The sequence below is a fragment of the Drosophila pseudoobscura genome, chromosome 4, assembly GCF_009870125.1.
Source record: "Drosophila pseudoobscura strain MV-25-SWS-2005 chromosome 4, UCI_Dpse_MV25, whole genome shotgun sequence".
Classification (NCBI taxonomy): domain Eukaryota; kingdom Metazoa; phylum Arthropoda; class Insecta; order Diptera; family Drosophilidae; genus Drosophila; species Drosophila pseudoobscura.
The window spans coordinates 26,676,574-26,692,379 of NC_046681.1; the positions used below are offsets into that span (position 1 = coordinate 26,676,574).

Genomic DNA, 15,806 nt, shown 5'->3' on the forward strand with positions numbered 1-15,806 from the left:
GCGCATAGGCTTGAGACCGAGACCTTGGCAAAACCAAAGCACATGTCGTGTGCATGACGATACACATTACTCCTCAACTTGAGTCTAGCCAATAATATATTTTTTAAAATGACTTTTCCCGTTTCCTGCTTTATTCTTATAGCTTATAGAAACATGCGTGTATATTCGCATGATCCTTTCTTAATTAATTGTAACTTTTTTGTAATAATCTTTATTTTATACATATTCAACTACTTTTCTTTCGTTTTTTCTCTCTTTTGACTTCTTTATGGACTCCATTTTCACTTGGCTTCTTGCTCTGACTTACTCAGTCAACCATAATCGTAGTCGTATTTACCTTCGCTGCCCGCCCACACTTTTTCTGCATCAGCTGTCAAAAGTCGGCCTCATCATTCATTACCTCTGCACCCACAATCCAGCAATCCCCGCGCCGTCAATCCACCAATCCACCAATCAGCCCACACAGAAGCTCTCACTTGACATTTATCATGACGATGATGATCATTATTCCCGCTCCCGCTTCCAATCCCACTCCCAGGCCCATCCTCATTTCCATCATCATCATCATTATCCTTGCACGTCGCGCTTTAACCTTCAAAAGGCATTTTCATTAAGCGGCTTCCACTGTCTCTCTTCCTTTTTGACTTTTCCGCTGCCTGTTCCTGCCTTTCCCTTTGGCTTTTCCATTGCCCCGCGGCTTTCCCCTTCTGCTTCTGTTGGCTGCCACTTTTGTGACTTTTCCCCCTTGTTTTCCCAGCCATCTTTTTGCTGTGTTCTGTGCGCCTTTTTAACCCTTAATTAAAAACGATTAGCAATTCCTGCTCAGACATCAGCCTAAAGGTCGTTCGGTGCAGTAGCCCCATTAAATATGCAATGCAAATACTTTAATTATACAAATAACATGGGATTATATACAGTTCTGCCTAGGGGGAGAGCGATAGGTACAGCGATAGCTATAGGTATAGGTAAAGGGATACATAAAAAGTGATTTTTCATTGTTGGCACTTTGGACATTTTTCCGGCATTTTTCTGGGAGCGGAGGCAAACCAAAAATACCCATATATGTATACGTATCGCTTTGGGAAAATCAAACGGAAGTTGTTCGTTTCACGCGAAATATGAACAAGTTTCGGACGGGGGCTATAGGAGAGCCGAAGGGGGCTATAAAAGGACTTAGATGGGGTAATAGGGGGCTTAGGGAGGGCTCTGTTTGTGGCGCTAGAAATAGGTAAGAAATTGGTAACGAAATGAATTCGTTTTCGAATGTCGTGCACGCAAACGTGTTACTCGTAGCTACCTTTACATTTCAGCTCCACAACTAAACCATCATCGACCTCCACATCGCATGAACATTCCCCTATTTGTACTTTCTCTTTTTTACTTTTCACCCTCTCACACCCTCTACCAAAACCACAATTAGTTTTGGGGCTTTGGTTGGGTGGCAGGTTACTCGTTTTGTGGCTTGTTTTTTTTTGGTTGTTGTGGTTCCGCCAGCAGGAGGACCCAGACTTTGTTGAGTTTTTCAAGCTTAGCTGGATTTCAGTGGCTCTAAGCGCAGAGGGAGCTCAGGGAATAGCATCTGGGATTGGGTATCACTGGAGGGTTTTTACTAGAGCAAATGTGCAGGATTTCTCATTGTGCTAATCTGGTGTTGATATAGCTAGGATTTCGGCATGGAATACACTGATTAACATCCTTTCATATGTTTGACTTTTCTATGGTTTAAATGCCTAGGTATTTCCCCCGAGTATTTTCCTAAGATTCGGTGCTTTGTTTTCGGTGTCGTTTTGTCTATTATACTGAGGTTTTGTCCTTTTCTTTGGACTTTTCTGAGTCTTAATAGTTGATTAGTTCGATATTTCTTTTGATATTTATGGCTTCTTGACTTACACGATTTTCTGGAATATTGTCTTAATTCTCTTCAGGAATTTCTGTAATAATGAGAAGGTTCTCTCGTAATGTTTGAATTGAATTTGTATACATATATCCTCCTAGATAAATTTTTGGCCTATTTCTGTAATGGAATTTCCTTGGAGCATTAAAGCCAGAGCTATTGGTTGTGTCGTTTTTATAAAATAGCCCTCCTGTGTAATCTTTTACTTATTTCCATTCCTATTTGTCTTTGCGTAAATCTCCAATTTGTCATCTGAAAAGCTAAAAGAATTAAAAGACAATGTTTAAGGCGTAGAATTAAAATTCTGTTCATTTTATTTATCTTTTGTTATACACATATATATCTTATATGTATATTCTTAAATGGTATGGTTGCTGGATTAATCTATGGATAAACTTAAGCCCGCTTTTTTTATATGTTTCCTTCTTATATATTAAATTGCTTTCAATTTCATTAGTGGAAATATCACCCAACCTCAGCTTGAGGTTTTTCCTGAAATTGCTTTCCATGAATATATTTACTATAATTTCATATTTTCCTTCCCTCTTTCAATTTGTTTTCTCCTGGAAATTGCTAAGTATTATAACGTCAAGTGTTTTCCATGGAACCAACTTCATCAAGGAAACTCTTCACATTCCACCATTTCTCCAGCCCGCAATCTTGCTACCTCTCTCTATATTGCTTGCTTGCTGTTTCTGTCTGGCTCTATTCCTTCCCATTTCTTTCCTTTCTCTACGTCTCTATGTCTCTATTTCTCCATTCCTCGCTCTAACTTTTTCGCTGTGGGAGGCACTCCTTGTCACCCACTTGACTTTGGCTACAAGGCAAAGCTACAATAGCTACAGAAATACAATAATGGCAAATGAAAGTTTTTGCCTGCTTGTTATGGCAGCGAAGGGGGGGAATGAGGGGGCAGAGGAAACCCGCTTCTAGTCCTGGGGCTAAGCCTTTGAGCGGAATGGGGGTACTAGGGTTATTTTTTTTATTTCACTGAAAGAAAAACCAAATTTTGGGATACTTTTGGGATGCTTAATTGTTTCCGTATTGTGATGATAAAATATTGAAACGTTGATCAAATACAGTTTCTTCTGTCTATCCATAACTTCTTTATACAGGTCTCTTATTCCTAGAAACAATAGTAATTTATAACTTTATGTTTAGCCTCGAAATCTTGAGAGAAAGATCAGTAACAGCGGCCATTGCTCCAAAATGTATTCTTCGGAATGCAAATGCAAATATGAATATTTCTATTTAAGAATGATTATATTGGATATTCAAAATTATTATCTAGAATATATTCTCAGGCTTAAGAGAATTGTTTTCTAATATTCCATATTAAATGAGATTATTCCCATGTGAAATTATAATATTCAAAGGTGGCAGCCCTGTCCAATCGACTCGCACGCTCGCGCCGATATGAGTAAAATATCGGGACGACTGAAACTTTTTCATATAATAGATATCGTAAATATACGATATATCTTTCGCGATTTCAATTTTTCGCGCAGTGTACAGCAGGAAACATTCATCTGATTTCAGAGCACGATAAGCGACACAACGACGCACTAAATGTCGTTCTTTCTTTCCTTCTTTGGATAACTTTGGCTATTTCGGGGCACCCGTTGTCTTGTCGCCCGACGACCCGACATTTGGCATTGGTTAAGCTATAAAAAATTGAAATATAATTGATTGGCAGTGCCCGGGAAAGTTGTGTGTCTGGGGAGGAGGGACCGAGCCCCCGCCGCGTGGCATTGACGCAGTCGCCTGGCCAAATTAGTTGGCTTGTAATTTTAGACGCCATCAAGTTGGCTTTGTGCCCCGCTGATGGATGGAACGTTGATGAGGACAGCAACCGGCAAACAGAAGTTTTGCTCGAAAACTTTAACCATTAAACTCAATTACCAGCAAAAGTTGCCTCCTGCTAAACCAAGGACTTCACTTGTCTATAATTCTAGGGATCTCCTCGTTGTCGAGCTGCGGGGATCCTGAACGTTTGCCGGAACTGCCGCCGTTGGACGAGCAGCGACTGCAGCGAGCGGCTTTGCATTTGCAGCAGAAGCTGATCCTGCGCGAATGGCTGAGGGACCATCACATGCGGCATCATTACCAACGTCTGCTGGGGGTTGAGGTGGCCTCCCTGGAGGACGTCTACTGGCTGGAGGACTCGCGGGCCAGCAGCATTTTGGGCAAGGACTGGCACCTCTGGTCTTCGGCACGACAGAATCTGCCCACATCGAAGTCCCAGCTGGACGCACTCAAAGCCCAACTCTGGTCGACGGTGGTCAAGTCGAGCCAGCACCAGGACGCCTGGACATGGGGTGGTATGCTGGTGGTCTCCGTCTCCGTTGCCGGCTTGGTTACCCTAGCAGCCATGACCCAGCCCTCGCTGGCCCCCGAGGCCAGGCACTCGCTGCTGCAGTATGTGACCGGAAAGTATCTTCTGCCCGCCAACTGCAAGGTGCAGTGGGACTGGAAGGATCCGGCGCAAGTGGGCGGCACCATGTGCTTTGTGGTGCGCTTCTTTCAGCGGAATGGTCAGCCCTATCCCATCTGTGATACGGACCAGTTCTTCGTGGAGGTCACCGAGGGCACCCGCAAGGTGGTCACCATCAGCGAGCTGGGCTCCTCCACCGATCCCAACAATGCCAATATCGCCAAGGTCAAGTTTACCGTCCGCACTGCCGGCCAGTACAAGATCTCTGTGCTCATCGGGGCCAGCCACATCGCCGGCTCCCCCTTCATGCGCAACTTCCTGCCGGGGTCCATCGATGCCCGCAGGTCGCGCTTCATCCGCCCAGCCAGCACCGTCATTTGCTGTGCAGGCTCTCCCACCCTGATGCACATCGAGCCAAGGGACGAGTTCGGAAATGCCTGTCTGTTCGATCAGTCGCAGTCGGATGAGGCATTGCAGGTGGGAATCTATAGCTCCATTCGTTCTTTCCTTCTCTAATTCCGATTAATCTTTTTAGGGCTATCAGGTGGCTGTGTATGATCTTCATGGCGTGGCCGTGGAGAAGCTACACCATGCCATTGCCTTTAACTACGACAGAGTCAACTCCAGGGTCTCGGTGACCGCTCTCTTTCCAGAGCCCACATGCCTAAGGGCCGTGATCAGCTACAAGGATCAGCAGCTGCCGAATGGAGACTTTGACATCATTGTCTTGAGCAGTAAGTGCAAGTAATAATCTTTCAGCAAACGATATCCTATATATTTCGTTCTATCTTTCTTTAGGCAGCGACACCACGCTGGTTCACAAGAACATTGCCTCGCGGAAGCACAACATCTGCTATGAGGCCAAGCTCCTGAGCATTTTTGGCTCCTCGAAGAGCAAGCCCCGGAAGGTACTCTGCTATGTGGGACCCAAGCAGGTGAGTAATCAGGCCCCAGGGCTTCTGGCGGGGAACTAGTGAAATGTTAAGGCTCAGAACTCGTTGATCTTTCAGGTGACCATCAAGGAGATGATCCTCAAGTTCATACCCAAAAGGATCGCCACATTTCGGCTGTGTCCGTCGACCAAGTTCCACTTTCTGCCGCAGTTGGTGTCGCAGTTGCACGGGCCCGTCTTCATCATCGACGATGGGGCACAACCGAGGATCGAATTGGCCTCGAAAGATCGCAATATCATAGCGGCCACCTTTACACACTTTTTGCTGAAGAACATTGGCGGTTCGGAGACGTTCAAGGATAAGCAGGACTTTTTCTACCACGAGGTGCGCAAGTTCCATGCCAGCTACTACCACGAGAAGATGGCCCTCAAGGTGCAGCGCGAGAAGATACTCGAGAGCAGCATGAAGGCCACCAAGGGCTTCTCCGTGTCCGATTGGTGTGGCAACTTTGAGGTGACATTCCAGGGCGAGCAGGGCATCGATTGGGGTGGACTACGTCGCGAGTGGTTTGAGCTCGTCTGCAGTTCCCTGTTCGATGCCCGCGGCGGCCTCTTCTGCACATTCCATGACAAGCATCAGGCTCTGGTTCATCCGAATCCCACACGGGCAGCTCATCTGAAGCTGAAGCACTTTGAGTTTGCCGGCAAAATGGTGGGCAAGTGCCTGTTCGAGAGTGCCCTCGGTGGCAGCTATCGACAGTTGGTGCGAGCACGCTTCAGTCGTTCATTTCTGGCTCAGCTAATAGGACTGAGAGTACACTATAAGGTAGAGTACACCAGTCCCCAATCTATCTATGTACTTATAATCTCCTTCCTTTAGTACTTTGAACAAGATGATCCGGATCTGTATCTCTCTAAAATCAAATACATCTTGGACACTGATCTCGATGCCACAGACACTTTGGAGCTGTACTTCGTGGAAGAGCTGTACGATGCCAGCAATGGACAGCTGAGCAAGACCATTGAGCTCATTCCGAATGGGGCCAAGACCCGTGTGACCAATGCCAGCAAGAACCAGTATCTAGACTCGTTGGCACAGCAGCGACTGTGTAACAGTGTCAAGGATGAGGTGGACAGCTTTCTGAAGGGCCTAAACTCCATTATTCCCGATAATCTTTTGAGCATTTTCGACGAGAATGAACTGGAGGTGATTATTTTATTAATATAAGATTTATAATATATACTTATACCCGATACTCTTCATCTCTCAACTGTTGAAGATTCTGATCTAAGGTGTGAAAGATATAGAATACAGATACAGAATTGTTAAGATACAAATATATTATTTTGTATATAGTGTTCTTTGTAAAGAGAGAAACAGCATGAACAGATCGAACAATTGCCCAGATTGCATCACTCCAATTACATATTCCCCTCAGTAAAACATTATTTTCAACTGATGATAGTGGTATATTGTACATAAACTGAAATATTGGCTGGTACTTGAAATCTGTCTACCTTAATTAATTTGTTATGAATTTTTTCCTGTTGCAGCTCCTGATGTGCGGCACTGGGGAGTACTCCATCAGCGATTTCAAGTCCCATCACATTGCCAATGGCAACTCGGCCGAATTTCGGCGTGTTCTGGCCTGGTTCTGGGCCGGAGTGAGCAACTTCAGCCAGACCGAGATGGCCCGCTTGCTGCAGTTCACCACGGGCTGTTCGCAGCTGCCGCCCGGAGGGTTCCAGGAGCTGAATCCCCAGTTCCAGATCACGGCTGCCCCCACATTTGGCAATCTGCCCACGGCGCACACTTGGTGGGTGGATGGAGTGTGCTGGAAAGTTGTAGTTTTTTTGATTAATTTGAAACTTTTTCCATTACTTTTTTTACCAGCTTCAATCAGCTGTGCCTGCCGGACTACGAGAGCTACGAGCAGTTCGAGAAGTCTCTGCTTTTGGCCATCAGCGAGGGCAGCGAGGGCTTCGGCATGGTCTAAAGTGGGATGGAAAATGGAAGATGGAATGAAATTTCACGAATTTTAGTTGTTATTTTACTTTTTTTGTGTCTGCTGCGACTGTGTTCCTCTCTCTTTGAGCGCTTTATATGTATGTCTCATGCTAGATGCTAAGTAAACTAGTCGATAAGTCTGTCTAGAGATAGATTGGAGGAAATATGATTTGCATTTCCAGTTGAATTGTTGCTAGAAAAAAAAACTCAATATTCGATATTCGATATTTTGTGTGTGTGTCCATAAGTTGAGCAATAATTAGTTACGTTACGGATTAGCCGGAAGACGTAGTAGTTTTTGAATCGAGTCAAAATGCAAATTAAAACTGAATATATATCATCATCAAAAAGAATGTGATAATTGTATTATAAAGTAATGCAACCTAAGCGTAAAGGAAACCAACTTTTAAACCAACCTTCGGGTTAACCTAAAGATGTACCAACTAAAACACCAAAACCAAAACTAAACTTAGTTAATTGTTAGCTGCGCTGTGTGTAAAACTCAAAACTAAAACCAAAGCTAAAACAGAAACAGAAACAGAAACAAACACTAAACTTTGTAGAATATTGTACGGGAAAGAACAAGATATTTGTAAAATTTAAATACGAATCAATACCATAGTCAAAGCATAAACTAAAAGCAATGTTAATATGCATTTCCTCTAACAAAATATACAAATATACGATACAAAAATATTGAATAAAATACGATGTAAAAGTTGCCAAATTCTGGCACAAAAAACTTCAAATGGAAATCCGCCCTCCCTCTAAACAAAAACCCTCTGTGCCCCCCTGCTATATCCCCTCTTCTATAAGCAATACGGAAGCAAAAAATGTTTAATTGTAGTTTTTAAATGTTGTTGAAAAGCAAAGCAAAAATCAAACAAATCATATACTAAACAACCAAATATTTAGAAATTGTAATGGAATTGTAGTTGTTGAAGGAACTCTAAAAAAACGAAAACGAAAAGCTTATATATCACGATTGAAGAAAAACGGTTTAAGAACGGTTCAAGGTAAATAAAAATCTACAGTTTAGAACGGAAACTATTTGTTCGATTGTTATTGCAACTATTAAGTAGTATTGGATATTCATATATGTATTTTGAATATGTATTATTTATTTAAATAGTACAATATCGTTTTGAAAAATGTACACTCTATCGCACCCATTCAATTCCACGCCTCAACTAAGCTCTAAACATGTTTTAGTATATTGTACCCACTTATTGTACATTTATTGCACCAGAAACTGGTACCGTACCCTAAGTATCGCACAACTTTCGTCGAGCGTACGAGCGTCCAAGGTCCCAGAGGTCACACGATGAAATTCGCTTTGGGCTGCTGTCAATGAACCCGCGTAAGGGGTTACGCAAGCAATGCCTGATTTAACCGTAGCATTAGCATGCCATACCGTACCATTCAGTAGCCATATAAAAGCGATCGTATCTGTGAACTGTACTTTAACGTATGTATTTTGAGGTCTTCAACCATGAGATACGTATCTGGCGGCGGCCCCCAGTGAGAGTTGTGGGAACGTGAGTGACAAATTACAAACGCATCGGGCAAATCAACAATTTCTAGCAAACGCGTGCTCATCATATACACATCTACCTGTGTGTCTGTGCGTGCGTATGGGTTTAAACAATTATTAGCAACTAATTAGAGTATGAATATATGTAGCATGAAAGGGCTGAGGCCTTTGGCGCCTGAGTGCGACTGAAGGAGAAAGTGGATGTTACCCAGAAGTGTTCATAAAACTGTCACTTTCTAGATGATGGGCACACGCAGACGGTCCACGCGCCACGCGCCAACCCGAGATCTCTCTACGATGGAGGGGGTCAGCCCCATCTTGGAGCATTTCTTTGCTAGAAGAGCAGCAAGTAACTCCCAAGAATGGCTTTGACTCTTGGGATATGAATCAAGAGTTTAATAGCTAAAGAGGTACTCATTCCAGATGAAGGTTAAGCGAAAGTCTTTTGGGTTCGGTATGTTAAAAGAAGCTCTTTAGATGTGGCTCTACTACGCCTGAAAAGGAAAGTATCGTAGATACATTTTTTGAGGATTTTAGTTACTGAATTTTTTAATATCCAGAAATTTGTAATAATGCACAAACGAATGCAAATTGTAAGATAGCCTTTTAATAGATTTTGCCATTCCGTTGTATTATTATCTTTATAAACACAGATTCTCTGGATTGATGTATAGCACCATCTTTAAATAATTCATTCATTCACATGGTTAGCCTTTAATGGACTTTCATTCATCCAAATCATCCCACATACGAGCCATATGTTATTCTACTACGAGTATACGAGCCATAAACTTGATCAAACCTGTTCCAACTTTATGAATTTTCGGTACACTTGCACTCGGTTTTTATGCTCATATTTAATGGGTTTGTAATTGAACTAGATCTTGAGTGCTTTAGCATAAATGTCAACTGTTTCATGTAATATTAACTTTGAGCAAAAACAAAAAAGAAGAGGAAGTAAAAGACTTCATGGAGACATTAAAAAAGTGAAAATCTTTCCAAACTACAGGTGCGGAATTTCCTTAGTGTAGTGGACTTGTTTTTGTAGATATGTGACAATATCATCGTGGGAAAAAATAATATTGGTACTCGTATTGCTTTTAAGTATTTTCGGTTTATGTTAGTTTATATAATTTTTGGAAAGGTATTAAAATTCAACAACATTCGAAAGCAGGAAAATGTACAGCACAGAGTTTCTTTTAAAGATAACTAACCTATGCCATCCATCCTCCAGTACGATATCATATCAGATAATACATTTCTTTCCAACTAATGTTATTTCAATATAAGTTACAGTCTTTATCTTCTCTTTTCGAACTATCAAGCGGCTATCAGCTTCAAGCCACTCTTATCCCCTGGTCTACCGCAATCCGCTCCTGTACTTTAGTGACCGCCTGGCATATATCACGTTTGGCTTCATTTAAGAAGGTCAGTTTTTGTCCAGCTACACATCTACCACAAACTGGAAGGGCAAGGTCTTTTCGGGTCTAGAACAGGCCCCAAGAAACTTTCACGCGACCCCAACAAAAGAGGAAAAACACACGACGAAGAAGAAAATAAATCTGAAGTATTTTTCGGGTTTTCAGAAGTTTAATGGGCTTTCGACTTAAATTAGAATAAATTACTTAGACAACTAGGCAAATAACTTAGGTGGCAAATGTGGAAAAATTCTCATTGAACAGAACAGATTCCTCCAAGTTCCGAGCGATTCTAGTCCTGGCACTTGGAGGCCAGGGTACACATGAGAGTTTTGGGGCAGAAGAGCAGACTCTTGGAGCAGTTCATCTTGTGGCCCTTCATCTGGCCCTGAGCATTCTTGTAGCACACAAAGTAGCTGCTGATCGATGTCTGATCGGGTATTTTGTCGCCCTCCTTGCAGTAGTACTTTCGCTTCTTCACCGATCCCCCAGAAGAAGATCCAGAGGAAGATGAAGATCCTATGGAATTACTGCTGGATTGAATGATGATGGGTGGTCTGGCTGTGGTTGTGGCCGGACTCATGTCGGACAGGTTTACCATATATCCATTGTCCATTGAATCCTGTTCAATGTTGGAGGAGATCCCTGATGATATTCCTCCTGTTTCAGTGTTTCCATATTGCTGCAGAAGACTGGCAATGCTCTGGGCCTTGAGGGCCGCCTCCTGTCGCCTTTTAGCTTCGCTTAACATCTTGATGGTCTCCATCTGGAGGCGTCTATTGCTGTCTATGGTATAGCCACTGAAAGCAGGCATCACACTCCCGCACTGGGCATACGTCTGGGCATCGCAGATCCGCGTCTGCTTATTGAAACCCGTATAGGGAGGACACGAGTAGGAGAGAACTTTGCCGTCCTTCTTGCTGCACACAAAGTAGCGAGTGCAATCCGTCTGATTGGGTTGGCGCACACCCGTCTGGCAGGTGATGACCTCTACATTTCCCAGTTCCGACATGGCCGAAGGGGATTTGGTCAACAGTGGGAGTATCGACTTTTGAAAGACGTCCAAACTAATAAAATTCCCATTGAAGTTGACTAGCTGTCCATTGGGTGAGGGGTTGCTCGATCCTCCACCATAATTAACCTTTCCTGGAGTGTATGGATTCATATTACTAAACATATTGAGCTCCATATTGCCATCGGAGTCGCTGTACATGTTGCTGCTCATTGTCGGTCGAGGCATGTACGGATGATGATGATGCTGCTGAGGCTGCTGCTGCTGCTGCTGATTGTAGCTCTGATCTAGATATGCTCCCGAGGGTGCTAATTGATGGCTCATGCCGCCGCCGCCGCCGCCACCTCCAGAGATGCCACCGTCGCTGCTGTAGGTCAGTACGTGCGGGGAGCTGTTCCCATTCCCATTTCCATTCCCATAGCTGCTGGCCTTAATCATCTCGTCAGCATCCATCTCCATGCTTTCGATTTTTTGCGAATTGGGTCGAATGCTCACCTGTCCCGGCTCCAAATGTCCACCCGGAAACATGCTCATGTCCATGGGTCGCGGCATATTCATGGTGGGATACGATTCGGTGGCCTGGAAGATGCGGTTCACATTCTGTTCGCTTAGATGCGGACTGGGCGTGTAATAAGTGGACACTGTCGCGGCAGAGGGCTGCTCCTGGAAGGGCCGCGGCGTCGTCAGTGTGTACTCTGAGGCAAAGGGCGAGGGATATTGACTGGAGACTGTGGGCGTGGGCCGTGCTGTGGTCATGTAGTCCATGCCACTGGGTTGATGCTTGTCCAGGCTGGGATACACACCCAAACTGTGTCCGTAGGTATCCAGTACCTCCTTCTCTCCCGAGCTGGTGCTGGAAAGATGCACAGGAATCACATTGTTGTGGATGATGGTGGTGCTGGGCTTGTTGTAGCCACCATTTCCGCTGGAACTACCCGACGAATGTTTCTTGTGTTGCATATAGTGGCTGGGCATCGGCTGCGGTGCATAGTACTGCTGGAATGGATTCCCATGTGCCGATAGATACACCGGCTGCAGTATTGGTTGAGCATAATACCCATTAAACCCCGGATTTGGCAGCACCTTGGGCACATTCTGGGCTGCAATCATCTGCTTAGAGAGCTCCAGCACCGTCTTGAGCGTATCCTCTGAAATCTTTGGCTCATGATCGCTGTACTCGTGACTCTGGGAATGAGTCTGAGAGTGAGTCTGCTGTGAGGTATAGGAGGAGCCCCCCTGCTCTTGGCTCATACCGTACTGCGGCGGTAGAGCAAACATCACCGAACCCTCGGGACGATTGACCACAATCTGGGAGTTGGCATAGCCCTGACCCGTGGCCCCATTAAAGGGCAGGGAATTGCTGAGCATTAGCTTCGTCTCCGGCTCCAATCGGTGCTTGGAGAGATGCTCTTGAAGACGCGTCTTGTTGCGATTGGCTTCGGGTAGTTTGGTGGTACTGTGTCTGGGTGGCTCTGGCGTCGTCGTGCTGGTGGATGTGGCCTGCTGTGTGGTGGCCTCCATGGGATTCATCATCTCGTACCGATTCTTGATGTCAAAGTGCGCCAAAAAGGCATTTAGCTGATCCGGTCGCATATCCGCTTGCAGTTTGTCCGTCTTCTGGTAGGTCTGCTGCAGTCCATCAATCAGCTGGGAGAGCCTCTGGAGATGAGCCGTCAGCTGGGGATCGATCTGGGATCCCGGCTTGGCCAATTCACTCACACTCGCCGCTTGCTTCAGCTCCGCCTTTAGCTGCTCCACATCCGGTCTGTGCGTCACATCCGACATGTGGTGCATGTCCAGTGTGTGCTCATGATGTAATTCCAATTCATCTTCGCGATTTTCAACCTTCGGCGGAGGACTATCCAACTCCATGAGCTCTCCATCCCCACTGGAGTCGAAATGTTGCAAGGAAGAGCTTTCCTCTTCTTGGATTTCAGTGGAACTTGTCTGCTTGTGGCCTTCCTCCTCCTGCTCTTCACTGCTGAGCGTTGAGTCCAGGACTATTTCCACAGTGCCATCATCTGAGTGTTCATTGTGATGAGCAGAGGGCTCGCTGAGTAGCAGACCCGCCTCATCCATGTCGTTTACAATGAGTATATCCGCATCCGAGTGGCTGGTGGAAGGCGTAGAGCTCGAAACCTCACTGGGGGTGATACACTCCCAGTCCTCGCCGGGCAGAACGCAGCCGCCCAGACTCGTTTCGTACACCAGACCCTCGTTACATTTCACCGGAACCCAGACATGGGAGTTGGAGGCCAGCTCCCGGCACCTGTAGTAGGCGTCGCAGCGGGTCTTGTGGGGGCGTGTCTTTTCAGGGCAGGGTTTGCCTATTCAGAAGTCCAGAAAATGGGAAAAAATATGAAAATCGGGAAAGAAAAGATATATTTAAATCACTTTTTTTTCAATAAAACTTTTCACTTCACTTTTCTGTTGAATTTTACCTTCGGAAAAGTAAAATAAACCCGTTAGCAACACATATATCACCAGGCCCCTCATCTTGAGTTTTTCTATGCGTATCCTTCGGTTAATCCACGTAATCCTTGGACTCTCACGTAATCCCGCGCGACTTCCGTTCCGTTCAGAGCTCTCGACACGAATGACTGACCATCTGCCCGGCGTTTGACATTAAATTTTGATAATTTTCACTTTGTCGAGGCCCCAAGACGTCGAGTCTACTGAGTCGTTCTCGGAAAAAAGTGTGAAAAAGAGCAGCAGCAAAAGCAAACAGCAACAAATTTGAGCATACTTGGAGTTCGAGCATTTCCGTGTCTCTCTGCCATCGAATGGAACTTGCCTCTCGCATTTTGGTAGTTGCTATTAATTGTTTAAACAAATAACAGAATTATTTCCATTCGAAATTTTGAGTGGATTCAAGAAATTTCACTTTTAGTGCGTTGTTTGTTCGAAAGCAACGAATTTATTAACAATATGATATGTAATTTTATTACATTTTATAATATACATAGATGCAGACTATTAAGTAATATATGAGACATAATTTCAATCAAATTCATAGGTTCTACAAATTTTTAAATGTTGATTATATTTGTATTTCAAATATAAACTGCTGAAGTCCAAAATGTAGACTTAACAGAAATATTCTCAACTTGTATTATCATAAAAACAAAACATAGTGCACAATTTCAATTTATTTATAACTCTTTTTACCAAATTTTCAAATTTGGCGCTGACTTTCGAACTATGTGGTAACTCTTTTGATCTAGTTCCATCTCTAAGTGTGCCCATATTACCATGCTATCGCAATCCAAACAACCCACAGAACTTTTTTTTTTTGAAATTCTCATATCTAGCCTATTTTGATACATATACCGTACAGAAACATATTTTAATGGTGCATACAAATATTCGAAAGGCTATATCTCGGCTAATTATAGGGAGGCTATATCTCGGATATTTATGGGCCGATCGGTGAAGGACCAACTCTCGCAGGATCATGAGGATCCAGACTGTGGAATGGCTTCAAAATCTCGACTACGAAAATGAGGCCGATTTTTTGAAAATTTAATGATGGTTACATCATGATTTTTTGCGAAAATCGTGAAAAAATGGATGTCCCTTTTTTCGATGGCAATCGATTCGCAGGACTCTCCCAATCACGAAGAGACATGCCGCGCTCCAATCGGCTGCCGTATAGCCGAGATATAGCGTACAGAAAACCAGTATTTTAATGGTGCACATCCAAACTTTCGGGAGGCTATATCTCGGCTATTTATGGGCCGATCGGTGAAGGACCAACTCTCGCAGGATCATGAGGACCTAGACTGTCGAACGGCATCAAAATCTCGACTACGAAAATGAGCCCGATTTTTTGAAAATTTAATGATGGTTACATCATGATTTTTAGCGAAAATCGTTAAAAAATGGATGTCCCTTTTTCCGATGGCAATCGTTTCGCAGGACTCTCCCAATCACGAAGAGACATGCCGCGCTCCAATCGGCTGCCGTATAGCCGAGATATAGCGTACAGAAAACCAGTATTTTAATGGTGCACATCCAAACTTTCGGGAGGCTATATCTCGGCAATTTATGTGCCGATCGGTGAAGGACCAACTCTCGCAGGATCGTGAGGATTAAAACTGTCGAACGGCATCAAAATCTCGACTACGAAAATGACCCCGATTTTTTGAAAATTTAATGATGGTTACATCATGATTTTTAGCGAAAATCGTTAAAAAATGGATGTCCCTTTTTCCGATGGCAATCGTTTCGCAGGACTCTCCCAATCACGAAGAGACATGCCGCGCTCCAATCGGCTGCCGTATAGCCGAGATATAGCGTACAGAAAACCAGTATTTTAATGGTGCACATCCAAACTTTCGGGAGGCTATATCTCGGCTATTTATGGGCCGATCGGTGAAGGACCAACTCTCGCAGGATCGTGAGGATCCAAACTGTCGAACGGCATCAAAATCTCGACTACGAAAATGAGCCCGATTTTTTGAAAATTTAATGATGGTTACATCATGATTTTTTGCGAAAATCGTGAAAATATGGATGTCCCTTTTTCCGATGGCAATCGATTCGCAGGACTCTCCCGATCACGAAGAGACATGCCGCGCCCCAATCGGCTGCCGTATAGCCGAGATATAGCGT

At 44.2% G+C, this 15,806-nt stretch overlaps 2 protein-coding genes across 7 annotated transcripts in view; one reads left to right on the plus strand and one right to left on the minus strand.

Annotated features, from left to right (window-relative positions):
* The window catches only part of LOC4817536 (apoptosis-resistant E3 ubiquitin protein ligase 1), a 29,102-nt gene extending 20,827 nt beyond the window's left edge, over nucleotides 1–8,275 (plus strand). For 3 of the 6 annotated variants that reach the window (XM_015180830.2, XM_015180834.2, XM_015180831.2), the window contains exons 2-8: nucleotides 3,850–4,805; nucleotides 4,864–5,062; nucleotides 5,127–5,263; nucleotides 5,321–6,046; nucleotides 6,101–6,427; nucleotides 6,775–7,037; nucleotides 7,115–8,275. In XM_015180830.2, coding sequence (XP_015036316.2) covers nucleotides 3,850–4,805; nucleotides 4,864–5,062; nucleotides 5,127–5,263; nucleotides 5,321–6,046; nucleotides 6,101–6,427; nucleotides 6,775–7,037; nucleotides 7,115–7,217 — 2,711 coding nt within the window. In that variant the 3' untranslated portion in view covers nucleotides 7,218–8,275. Of the gene's footprint in view, nucleotides 1–3,849; nucleotides 4,806–4,863; nucleotides 5,063–5,126; nucleotides 5,264–5,314; nucleotides 6,047–6,100; nucleotides 6,428–6,774; nucleotides 7,038–7,114 lie in introns of all 6 variants that reach the window. The other 3 variants (XM_015180832.2, XM_015180835.2, XM_015180829.2) reach the window with 2 other exon arrangements.
* A 2,057-nt stretch (nucleotides 8,276–10,332) lies between these two features.
* Nucleotides 10,333–13,855, minus strand: LOC4817537 (uncharacterized). Its single transcript, XM_001356914.4, has 2 exons — nucleotides 13,634–13,855; nucleotides 10,333–13,519 (listed from the first exon to the last, which is right to left on the minus strand). The coding sequence occupies exons 1-2, from the start codon at nucleotides 13,686–13,688 to the stop codon at nucleotides 10,473–10,475; spliced, it is 3,102 nt and encodes a 1,033-aa protein (XP_001356950.3). The 5' UTR covers nucleotides 13,689–13,855; the 3' UTR covers nucleotides 10,333–10,472.
* Nucleotides 13,856–15,806: the final 1,951 nt, after the last annotated feature.